We start from the raw sequence: 13,324 nt of genomic DNA, 5'->3' as shown, positions 1-13,324 counted from the left end.
AAAAAAAAAAAAAAAAAAAAAAAAAAAAAAAAAGAACCGAAAGTAAAAACGGCTCACCGCTGCACTCTGGTGCAGTCCCGGCAGCTGGCAATAAAGTTTTTTTCCTTTTTCACATCGGTCTCCAAGGGTGTTTTCTCCTGATGCCTATAACATTAAGTTCTCCCAGTGTCTAATCTTGTCTCGCCATCATTAAAACATTGCCTGAACTGTGCTCCATGGTGCAAAATAAGACTTATAAAACTCAAACGTTATATAGTCTACATTCTCCAATCAAGTAATCAGGATAAAAGGCTTTTCTTAACTTTTTGAGAAAAAAGCTGCATGCTGAAAAACATTTTATCTGCTAAGTGTTCTCAACTAAGAAAACGAGCTCCTACTATTTTTTCTAAGTACTTTACTAGGCAACAGAACATCCTCCCTGCCCTCAAGAAAGTTCACACTAATGAGAGAAATAGATTTGAAAACAAACATAAGGTGATAAATACTATAATTACTTGGAAACCATAAGGGGAACCCAAAGGGGAGAAATAACCCCAGGGGAGTTGGGAAAGTTTCAAAGGAATTCACATCTGAGGTACAAAAGAACAGAAAGTATGAAAGCTGAACTATCTGAAAGCATGGTATATGAAGGATGGAAGATAATGAAATTGCAAAGGAGATTTGGGACCCTTTAGGACACTGAATGCACAGCTTCAGAGTCTGAACCTTATCCTCTAGTCAATGAGGAGCCAATTAGGGTTTTGGGTGTTTTTTTTTCTATTACAGAGTACTAACAAGATCAGATCTGTTTAGAGGGGTGGCTAGTAACACAGACTAGAGAGGAAAAGGCCACTGACAGAATCCTGTCATTTAAACTTATTTTTCATTGATTAGTTTTAAAAAAGGATTATTTCTTAATATCCTGGTAAGCCAGCAGCATCACTCAACTTTTTATTTTAGTCAACATTCTTTCATCTTCTTACCTTGTCTTCATAGCCATTATCTGTGATATAAATTGGAGGCTTTCCAGGATAGCGATAAAGAATGAAATCCCGACTACATGGGTAGAAAACAAAGGTGGGTGAGAAGAGATAATTTAGTGTATGTAAGAAATAGTTAAAAATACAAGTACCTTATTCACATAAAATCAACAAATATTTGGCTTAATGTTTGGCTTTAAACTATCCAGAGACTAAATGATGTTAATTCAAGGTAGACAGCTAACCCACCCCTAAAATCCTAAGAATTTTTAAGAAATGATTCTTAATTTGGGGGGAGGTATGGTAAAGAAGACAAATTACCAATTGTATGTGTATTTTGAGGGGGGCTCTCCTTTACTTAAAGCAGGGATTGGCAAATTCTTTGGTAAAAAACCAGATAATAAACATTTCAGCTTTTGCAGGCCATATGGTTTATTCAACTTTGCTTTTGTCACATGAAAGCAGCCACAGATGATTTGTAAGGGAATGAGCTTCACTGTATTCCAATAAAGCTTTATTTATGAACACTGAAATTTGAATTTCATATAATGTTTGACTTTGACTTTTTTTTTTTTTTTGTCTTTTTCGTGACCAGTAAGGGGATCGCAACCCTTGGTGTGGTGTCGCCCACACCGTGCTCTCAGCCAGTGAGCGCACCGGCCATTCCTATATAGGATCCGAACCCGCGGCAGGAGCGTCGCTGCGCTCCCAGCGCCGCACTCTCCCGAGTGCGCCAAGGGGTTGGCCCTCAACTTTGACTTTTTAATCATTTAAATTTTTTTTTTAAAATAACATTCTTAGCTTGAGGGCCATGCAAAAACAGCAGGCCAATTTAAAAGCCAATTCCTGATTTAAAAGTGACAACTCATTAGCCACTTGACCAATGACTCTTCCATAATTCTTGAATTTAGTGAGAAATGAGCAGACTGTAAAACACTCACTTGAACAAGTCCCCTTAACAAGAAGGTTCTGATTCTCCCAAATTTGTCTTATACAAATTAGACTCCTCAAATGAAGATTTCTACTAGCCTCTGATCTACGTTATATAACTATTTTTCAAAACCCTACAGCTTTCACAAATGCCACTTTTGTAGTTTTAAAGACCAAAACAGAACTTTCAAAGCAATAGAGCAGTGTTTCTCAATTTTTCCCCTGAAGCCTTTTTAGACTTAATTTCCCCATGAAATTTCGATACCACAGATATGTAGTATATCTGTATACGTAATGTATATCTACTTATGTACTGTGACCCTTTGAAGGACCACGAATCATTTGAACATCTAAGATTTATTTTGCACCCCTCTCCCCCCAATTTCTACCGTATTGGGAGCAATACTGCCCCACTGAGAATGTATGCAAAAGACACAAAATTAAATACCAAAAAATTCTAAGATAAATATTCTGATTTCCTACAGGATAATACCAGTTCTTAAAGTCCTTTCTTCTTCCATTCAGACACAAAGAGAGCACCTGTAATAAGGTTCTCCACCCAAAAACTACACCAAACTGACTTTGCTTAGACCACTTCTTTCCACATATCAATATTTCAAATCTCAAATTTCCCCAATCCTGAAGGGACTTTAACAGAAACCTTACATACACACATGCATACACACTCTTTAAAAAAAGGGGATAAGACTTACTTATAAATTAGAGAAAGAGCTCTTATTTCCAGCTGGCCAGCACTTTCCTAAACATAAATAGTGTACAGAGTTTTGTTTTTTTTTCCCATTCTGTAGCTAGTTTTTGCAAGTTCAACAATTTTTTTTTAAAAGCACTGCTTAGCACTGTTTTAGACAAATAATTTGTAGAACACACTATAATTTGTTTGGAGGCTTGGAATATGGTAATAGTTACTCATTAACATAAATTTATCCTGAAAAAATGGACCTAAAACCCTTCTTAGTTAGTCATTAAGTAATAAAGACAGTTAATATGAGAGATTTAAAAGGCACAATAAAAATGGAACTAGTGTAAGAATATAAAGGTAGCAGGGTAGTTAGTAAATGTGTTTTAAACTTAAAACTATGGAATTAATTTTATCACATAAAAATTATTTCTAAATAACGTTATGTGTTTATGGATTTTACTCCAACATAAAAAGAGGATAATTACAAATTAGGGGAATTATTTAATAAGAAAAATAATAATGTCCTCTTAGTAACACTCATTACCACCCTCCTCCCCCATTAAAGTGAAAAGGCTTAGGTATGTCCTGTCCCCAGTGTGCACTCTTTCATTAGTCTATGAATGATGAGATTGTAAACACAATATTCTCAATATTCAACATAAAATAGGTCAGTTGCCAGCCCCTAAACTTTTGTAAGAACTATTTGATTCAACACAGCTGGCTACTTAAGAAAATATTTTGGGTCTGGCTAAAGTGACACAGCTGAATGAATACTTAGGTTACTATTCCAAATAACTCTGAAAAGATTAAACCCCCATATTTCATCTTACCTTGGGATCGCCCAACCGTTCCAGGTATTTCTCAAAAGATCCCTCCACATACTTCAAAAATAAAACAAACTTGACTTAACCAAATACATAGCATTTTTGAAATCTGATTATATTCTGCAATATTATCCTCCAATGGGTTTTTTGGTTCAGCTCAACAACTATGGTATTAAATTACTACTTTGCATAACACCTCAAGAAGATTTGCATATACACAAAAGTTATGAGTGGAGAAAAGCTGGACTATAAAAGTATCTTAGGAATTGGTCCTGGCTTATCCACATACCAGTGCATTTCATCAAATGGTATATCGTGGAGTTTCTTTTGAAATGCCAATTGAAGTAACTTGACAATTTTCATAAATCAAGCAAGCCCAATAATTATAAGGATTCCAAATTTGATAGGAGACATGCATTTACAAAGTTAAACTGAGGGACTTTAAAGAGAATTCATTAGTTTTGAAACAAGCCAGGGCACAAGAGAACTTTTTGGGGTGATGGAAACATTCTGTATCTTGATTGTGGTGGCAGTTGCAAGATTGTATATCACTGCCAAAACTAAAAATGCTAAACTTAAAATGATAAATTTTATTGTGTATAAAATATACCTCAAGAAAAATGAACTTAAACTCAGGGAATATTGTACATTTACTTGTAGTGCCATACATATGTATCATTAGACTTTTTTTAAAAAAATAAATTCTTAATTTTTCCTCATTTTTAAACAGTTGTGAGGTATAATTGACATGCAATGAATCATACAATTTAAATAGTACAAATATATTTTGACTGGTGTATGCACCCATGAAGCCATCATCACAATCAAGATAGCGAATATATCACCCTCATAAGTTTCCTTGTGCCCTTCTATAACTGATATATAACCACTGATCAGCATTCTGTCACTAAAGACTGGTTTGTATTTTTTCTAGAGTTTTATAAAAAGGAAATAATACAGTATAAAGTCTTTTTTTGGAAGGGGGGTCTGGCTTCTATCACTCACTATAATTATTTTGAGATTCATCCTTGTAGTTTAAAATTTTACACATTTTTGCTACTCAAAATGTGGTCCATGAGCCAACACCTTGAAGTTTATTAAAAATGCAGAAATATCGGGCCCCAATTCAAAACTGCTAAATCAGAATCTGTATTTTAACAAGATCCCCAGGTGATGTGTATGCACAAAAATACTTGAGATGCACTGCTTTACACCATCGTCTTGCATTTGAAGTAATGTCACTAATAATCCTTTCCCCAGGTGTGGAGAAGACTATAATCAACTTCAAGGTAATAAGCTTTAAAGTCAAAAAGCCTTCACAAAGTTTTAAAATTCACTGAAACCTGTTGAGAAAATTAAGAGTAAACCTCGAACAGCAGGCAAATACCCAAAATATACAGTAAGAAGAAAACAAATAGTATTGGAAGGCCTAGAAGTTTTTTTTTTTTTCTTTTTTTTTTTTTTGGTTTTTTGTTTTGTTTTGTTTTTAAAAAGCCACACAAAAGGGCACAATTCAAATCAGACCTTGATAAAACCTCCAATTTCATTGATGGTCTCTAAAGTTAGTTTACTTAAAGTAAATCATTAGTGGCAGTTCCAATTACCACAATTTGTCACAGGAAAAGACTAGATGTTTAGACTCATTTGTTTCCTTACAATCAAGTTTTATAAGATTCTCAAGTTGGCTGAAGATTGCGTATAGAATAGAGGGGGTTCCCATATGTACATGTCTTAAAATATGCATTTTAAAATATTAACAGAACCGAACCTTTCATGAACTATTACTAATTGTTCAAAAAACCAACAATATGGATAATACAAAACAGCAATCAAAATGTAACTTTTTAGGGTTTGGAGGGTTTCTTTGGTGTGGGAGGTGGAGAAGGAAGTAGTGGGAAAGATACTGATTAATGCAAAATTAAAAAACAGTACAAAACAACCTAATTCTGGGAGCATATCCAGAAACATGTCAGCTAGTGGGAAGGAAGCCAGCTGGGAATTAAATACTTGCTATCAAGAGAAGAGACTGCATGATATAATTTTCATGTGTAGGTGCTCAATTCTTTTCCCACCTGTACATACTCTATGTAAGTGCTCAAAATTCTTTTCCCACCTGCTACATACTCTACGGACAACTCTCCCCTGGGTATGTGTTCTACTTACAGATTCAAAAGTTTGTTGATGTTCCCTCATATAAGAGACACAAGCCTTCCTGATTTCCAAATGATGGACCTGGCTGCAAAACAACTAAAAAGAGAAAGACCAGCTCACTGTCAGTAGCCATTTAAAATAGAAGCTTCTAAATTAAGACTATGAACTAAACACTTAAGCCTCCCATATTCAGAACATATATAGGAAATAGGGAAATTAAGTCCTCATCTTACTAAAGTGTATCATCTTTAGTAAGATTAGGGAAGGGTTGACTATCATCCCCTGCCCCTATGTGCACTGCCTATAAATTTTTTCTTAGACATAAAATTTAAAGAGATGCTTAAAGAATCAAGACAGATTTTAAAGTTTTCTTTAACCCCATTATGTTATCACTCCTACATTACAAACTGGCATTTAGAAAACAGAAAAGATAACAAAGGTACAACAATGCAAATATATTTGGACTAATCAGCAAAGGCACACACCAAGCTAACAAGGAGCAGTCTCTTGCCAGGACCTGATAGGCCTGGATGTTTTCACTAGGAAAAGGGATTTTTTGGTTTCTTCTGGTATGCTACCAGTCTAGCTACAGGACCAGGCCAGGTTTCAAGCTCTAAAAACTCAGTATAGGAAAGATGTATTTGTTTTCCTTTTACCTGCTCCGAAATAGCCCGAAAAAGGCAAGAGGCATCCTTGGCAGTAAGCTTTCGAAACAGCCCTAGGCTGCCTAAATATTCATCCATTGATGCCTCATTCAGAGACTTCTGGCTGCAGTACTTTCTCCATCCTTTCTGCATTGTGCATGGAAGGGTGGGGGGAAGGAATAGAAGTGTGGCAAGAAGAAAAAACCGCAGGTAGGAATGGTTAGCAGTGACAAGCGCTTGCTTATGCAGGTAGCCGGAAAGCAGCTCAAAGTTTATGCATGAGAAGGCAGTTGGAGTCAGCACTGCAGAATCTTGGCACTTCCCAGGAGCAGAAGAAGCAAAAGGCTGGCTTGCCCAGGACAAGTCGGGACCCTGTGAAAAAAAGAGGAAGAGCCAATGCTCCTAGGAATAGGGAACTCGACATGAGGAGACACAGGAAGGAGAAAGAGCTTACAGAGCTACCTAGTTGAGGAAAGAAGAGATTAACTCAATCAGCCCAAGGTTGAGAAAAATATGCACGAACAGCTGAGCTTTGGGACCAAAAGGAAACCAACTTTTGGCAGCTTAACTCAGGGTAACTGCTGCACGAGGCTGCAAAGGGGACTACAATAAGGCTCAGGTGTGCAGGATGCAGCCTGGTCCACATTACATTGCTGAGATCTCTGCTCAAATCCCCTGCTGCCTTCAAAGTTTCAGGGAAATGAGGGGGGAAATCAGAACCTAATTATTTAGTAAGATTTTGCATTAAGAATCTTTTTTAAAAAACAAAGAGAGAAGGGACCTCCATTGATCTACACAAACAGAGATAACAGTTCAAGCAAAGTGCCAAAGCAATTATCTGGATAGTTCAGATATGGAGCTGAAGTAATCTTTTCATTTAATTCTAGATAATAGTAACTCTCTGCTAGGATCACAGACACTACATCTATTAGCTGTGCTATGGAATCCTGATAAAATTCTTCACTAATGTCTCCAAAGTATTGTATAGCACTAATAAAAAGGGAAAAACGCAAAGTGTGTAGTGAAAATACAGGAAAATGGTCAGGGCTCCCCAGATGTTCAGAATCTTGCCGAGCATTTGATGTAAATATGCACGTGCACCCAGGTGTTCCTTGGTTATTGTCTAATGTAATTGGGCATGTGCACCCAGGTGTCTTGGGTTATGGGACTTAAGTATAAAGGATGAACAGCTCTAATCTCCAGTGCACTTAGGACGCCACTACTAGCTACTTAAGCTTGCATCTGAATAAAGCCTATTAATTTTTTTCCCAGGGCTCCCAGGATCTTTTCCTATCACCTAGCTCTTGGACCTGCAGTTGATGGGTTTGTGACCCAGTCTGTACAACGGGTTTGTAGGGTCTGTGAGTCCTAGCAGTACAGTGTGTTTGAAGTAGCAAGAAAAGAATATCTTACCCACAATTTTCTAATAGGCTACATTTAAAATGCTGTGGCACAGTATGAGAGGCGTTCGACATGAGAGGGGTGTATTATTAAAGTACTTCTCTAGAAAAACTGCTCTGGATTTTGAAAAAACCACAGTAAAATACTAAGGATCAAAGACGGGACTAAATCTGTATTACTTGATTTGTGTCTTATTTTTGTATAAATGCCAAAATCCAATTCCTTTCTCACTTTTTTTAAGTGTTAAATAAATAGGTCAAAAGCTGGCTCTGGAGAAGATGCAACATTAAGCTGTTTTCAAAATAGTTTTTCTTCCATCTGTGGATCCGGTAATGATCATGACTGACCCCTACAGGAAAAGTACCAATAATCAATTTCATAATTTTGGAATAAAATAAAACATGGTAGAAAAAAGAATAAAATCTAAACTTCCCTTAGCATTCCAATTTGAAATTATCTTAACCAATTTCTTTGTTAAAGAAACTGTAATGCTGGAGAATTGGTGCCTTTTGCAAAAATTCTGAAACTTACTGTTTGGGAAGACGTTATCACCATGTTTCTTTAAAGCCACTAATTTACAGAGAAAAATTGATGTAGAGTTATAATTTAAACGTTAATTCATTTGGGGCATATTTTACTTGTAAAGAAAAATACGAATTCTTCATATCTATTGCTTCTAAAATTTAAAATAAGATATATAATACTTCAAGTTAATACAATCTACATACTTCATTTTGAGGAATGAAATGGAAGAAGGGAAAATCAGGACAGGGAGAGCATCAGAAACAAAATAGGAAGACTGACCAGTTAGCTCAGTTGGTTAAAGTAGTGTTAACACTAAGGTCAAAGGTTCAGATCCCTATACCAGCCAGCCGCCAAAAGTAAAGTCACAGGATAAAACAAAGACAAAACTAGGAACAGGAAGACAAAAAGTGACAGAAGAAAAGGAAATTGGCACATAGAAGTAGACCCACACAAATATGGTCAATTGACATTTTTTTCTTTTGACAAAGGTGCAAGAACAGTTCCACAGAGAAAAAGTATTTTCATCAAATGTTGCTAGAACTGAACATTCATATGTAGAAAAAATGATTGTCAACCTATACCTCACACCTTATATGGTAATTAACTAAAAATGGATCACAGATCTAAATGGAAAATAAAACTTCAACACTTTTAGAAAAATACATAGAAAATCTTCAAGACTGAGTTAGGCAGAGTTCTTAGATATATCATAAAAGAAAAAAATGATTAATTAGACTTTATCAAAATTAAAAACTTTTGCTCTGCAAATAACATAGAATGAAAATACAAGCCACAGACTGTGAGAAAACATATGTGTATCATATCTGACCAAAAATCTTTGTATCAAAAATATATAAAGAACTCTCAAAAATCAACAATAAGAAAACAATCCAATTTAAAAAATGGGCAAGATCTGAATACACATTTCATCAAAGATACAGGAATAGCTAATAAGCATATAAAAAGATGTTCAACATCATTAGTCATTAGAAGAAAAATGCAAATTACAATCATAATGAGACATTACTACACACCCACTAGGATGGGTATAATAAATAACACAATAACAAAATTTAACAAGGATGCGGAGAAACTGGCCCTAAGTAAAAGGAGTCAGACGCAAAAGGTATATGGATTCCAAAAGATATATAATTCCATTTATATGAAATATGATAAAAGGGCAAATCCACAGAGACAGAAAGATTAGTGATTCCCTGGGGCTAGAGTGGGATAGGCACTGACGGCAAATAAGCACAAAGGATCTTTCTGGAATAATAAAAACCTTCTAAAACTGTTTTGTAGTGATGTCTGCACAAGTCTGTATTTTCACTAAACATTATTGAATCATACTCTTAAAACTGGTGAATTTAATAGCTTTGAGATATGTCACATACCATATAACACATCTACTTAAAGTGTACAATTCAATGGTTTTTCATAGTTGTACACCCATCACCACAATCAATTTTAGAACATTCTCATTACCTGAAAATAAAACCCTGTATCCTGCAGCCAACAATCTTTAACCCCCCTATCCCTACTAACCCAAGAAACCAATAATCTACTTTCTGATTCTATAGATGTACCTATTCTGGACATTTCAAATAAATGGAATCATACAATGTGGTCCTTTGTGATTGGCATCTTTGACTTAGCGTAAGGTTTTCAAGGCTCACCCATGCTGTAGCATACCGTATCACTATGACAACACATTGTATATTAAAACCACAATTTATTTATCCATTAATAAGTTGATAGAAATTTGGGTTGTTTCCACCTTTTCGCCATTTTGAAAAAAACTGCTATAAACATTCGTATACAACTTTTTGTTTGGATATACAAGTACATTTTCAATTCCCTTGAGTACACAACTAGGAGTGGATTTGCTGGGTCCTAAGGTAACTATGTTTAACCTTTTGGGGAAACTGTCAAACTTTTTTCCACAGCAGCTGCACCATTTTGCATTCTCTCCAGTAGTGTATGAGGGTCCCAATTTCTCTACATCCTTACCAACACGTGTTACTGTCCATCTTCTGATTATAGCCATCCTATTGCGTGTAAAGTGGTTTCTCACTGTGGTTTTGATTTGTATTTTCCTGATGGCTAATCATGTTGAGCATCTTTTATGTGTTTACTGGCCACTTATATATATCTTCAAATAACACTACATACATCTTAGAATGGCTAAAATAATTTTTAAAACTAACAATACCAAGTGCTGACAAGAATGTAAAGCAACTGGAACTTTCATATGTTGCTAGTAGAAATGTAAAATAGTACAGCCACTCTGGAAAATAGTTTGGCAGTTTCTTACAAAATTAAATATAGTGTTACCATATTACCATGTGACCCACTTCTAGGTATTTATCCAAGAGAAATGTTCACGTAAAAAAAACATACATGAATGTTCATAGCAGCTTTATCCATAAATCATGATCCCTCAAAACTGGAAACAATCTAAATATCCTTCAACTGGTGGATGAACAAACTGTGGTACATATATACAACAGAATACTTCTTGGCATAAAAATAATGAAATACAGATACATATGAGAACATGTATGAATCTCAAGCACATCATGCTAAATGAAAGACAGGTTCGAAAAATTACATACTGCCTGACTGCATTTACATGACATACCACAAAAGGCCAAACTATAGGAAGGAAAAACAGATGAGTTCTTGACACTAGTTAGGGTTGCAGAGAAAGTCTGACTACAAAGGGACCACAGGAAGGGATATATGAAGGCAATGGAATTGTTCTGTATTTTGACTGTGGTAGTGGTTACATGATGATGCATTTGTCAAAAATTATAGAAGTGTCCAAGGAAAAATGCTAATTTTAATGTATTTAAATTTTAAAGCAAAACAAAAAAGCAGAAGGAATAGAATTTAGAGTTGATGAGCTCACAGAACAGACAAGAAGACTGGAAAGAAAAAATTTAAAAATTAGACAATCAATCCAGGGAAGGCAACATCTACCCTACAGGAAGCCCAAAGAGATGAAGAAAGTAGAGGGAAAGAAATGATAATGAGAAAGGAGGATGATGATGATGATGATGATATAAGGAAAATTATAGCACTGCAGGACATGAGTATCCATATAGGATTGAAAGGGTCCATGAAGTAGCCAGAACAATGAGAGCAAAAAAGATCATCAGCACTGCACATAACAGTAAAGTTTCTGAAGTCAGGGCATAAAGAGAAAATTCTAGATCTTTCAGAGAGGAAAAACAGATCACATACAAAAGACCACAAATATAAACAGCAATCAACTTCTCACCAGTAAAATGAGAATTAAGAAAACAATGAAGTTCAAGATTTGGGAGGAAACTATTTGCAACCTTGAATTCTATACCAACCTATCTGATGGCAAAGCAGAACAAGGTGTTTTCAGACAAGAAAGATTCAAAAATTTCACTGTCCCTTCTCAGGAAGCTACTGGAAAACATTTGAAACCAAAATAAAGAAGTTAAACAAAAGCAGGGAGGGGCATATAATCCTGGAAACAAGAGATTCAACAGGAGAGAAGCAAAGGGAATTTCCAAGAGAAGAATGAAGAGGAAATCCCAGGAAGACAGACACTCAGCAGGATAGAGGATGAACAGTTCAGATAAAAGCAGGACAGAGAAGTTTAGCACAGACATCTCAAAAAAAAATAATAATAATAATGAAAGTTATAGATAATGTTATGCATCTGAATATATGAAGGGGAGCTAGCACAGTTTTGTTGGAGAGTTTGGGGATATTTATTGAAAAGTGATCAAATGAAAAATAAAGAGAGATAAAACAAAATATTACAAAACAGAAATCAATGAACACTACACTACATGGCTCAGATGTGAACAATACTGTACTTAAGTAATTGTAATGTCAACACTGAAAATGGATCTTACAAAAACTGATTACACTACATTAGGAGAATAGAAAGGAAAATGGGGAAGAGAGGAAGGAGGGAGATAAAGTCTCATTTGAGACCTGTATACCACACTTTCAACAATGAGTGACCACCTAGACAGAAAATCAATAAGGAAACATTCAACTTGAATAACACTTTACACCAAATGGACCTTACATATACAGAAGATTCCATCCAACAGCAACAGAATACACATTACTCTAAAGTGCACATGGAACATTCTCCAGGATAGATCATATGTCAGACCACAAAACAAGTCTTAACAAATTTAAGAGGACTGAAATCATATCAAGTATCTTTTCAAATGACAATGTCACGAAATTAGAAATCAGTAACAGGAGGAATGTTAGAAAATACATAAATATGTGGAAATTAAACAACATGCTCCTAAACAACCAATGCATCACAGAATAAAAAATTAAATTTAAAAATACCTTGAAACAAACAAAAATGGAAACACAACATACCAAAACTTAGGAGATGCAGCAAAAGCAGTCCTGAGAAGGAAGTTTATAGTAGTAAACGCCTATATGAAAAAAAGTTAGCAGATAAACAATCTAACATTACACCTCGAGAAATAAGAAAAAGAAGAAAGTTAGCCAAAGAAAGGAAATAAAGATGAGAGAAGAAATAAATGAAATAGAGACTAGAAAAACAATAGAAAAAACTGACAAAACTAAAAGTTGGTTTTCGAAAAGATAAACAAAATCAAAAACTTTCAGCTAAACTAACCAGGAAAAAAGAAGACTCAAATAAATAAAATCAGCAATAAAAGAGATTACAACTGATGCCAGAGAAATACAAAGAATCATAAGAAACTGCTCTGAACAATTACACATCAACAAATCTCACCTCAAAGGAGGTGAAAGACCTGTATACTAAAACTGTAAAACACTGATGAAATTGAAAACACAAATAAATGGAAAGCTACCACATGTTCACAATTCAAAGAATACTTTGAAAATGACTATAATGATCTACAGATTCAGTGTAAGCCCTACCAAAATTCCAATGACGTTTTTTGCAGAAATAGAAAAAAACAATCTTTAAATTCATATGGAACCACAAATGACCCCAAACAGCCAAAACAATCTTGAGCAAATAGAACAAAGTTAGCAGCATCTCATCCTCTGATTTCAAAACATATCATAAAGTGATTGTAATCAAAACAGCATGGTACTGGCATAAAAACAGAACAAGATAGAAAGCCCAGAAATAAACACACACATTTACAACGAATTGATTTTCAACAAAGGTGTCAAGAACACACA

General features: G+C 35.1%; 1 protein-coding gene across 1 annotated transcript in view; it reads right to left on the bottom strand.

The window, feature by feature from the left end:
• The window catches only part of ALG13 (ALG13, UDP-N-acetylglucosaminyltransferase subunit), an 82,277-nt gene that overhangs the window by 53,564 nt on the left and 15,389 nt on the right, over window positions 1-13,324 (bottom strand). The window contains 6 exon segments of the mRNA XM_008577917.1: window positions 963-1,035; window positions 2,603-2,649; window positions 3,420-3,470; window positions 5,577-5,660; window positions 6,221-6,544; window positions 6,547-6,580. Coding sequence (XP_008576139.1) covers window positions 963-1,035; window positions 2,603-2,649; window positions 3,420-3,470; window positions 5,577-5,660; window positions 6,221-6,544; window positions 6,547-6,580 — 613 coding nt within the window.

Source organism: Galeopterus variegatus, unplaced genomic scaffold (assembly GCF_000696425.1).
Source record: "Galeopterus variegatus unplaced genomic scaffold, G_variegatus-3.0.2 Scaffold1599, whole genome shotgun sequence".
NCBI lineage: Eukaryota > Metazoa > Chordata > Mammalia > Dermoptera > Cynocephalidae > Galeopterus > Galeopterus variegatus.
Note: the sequence above shows the minus strand (reverse complement) of the source record. Positions and strands in the feature narration are given on the sequence as shown.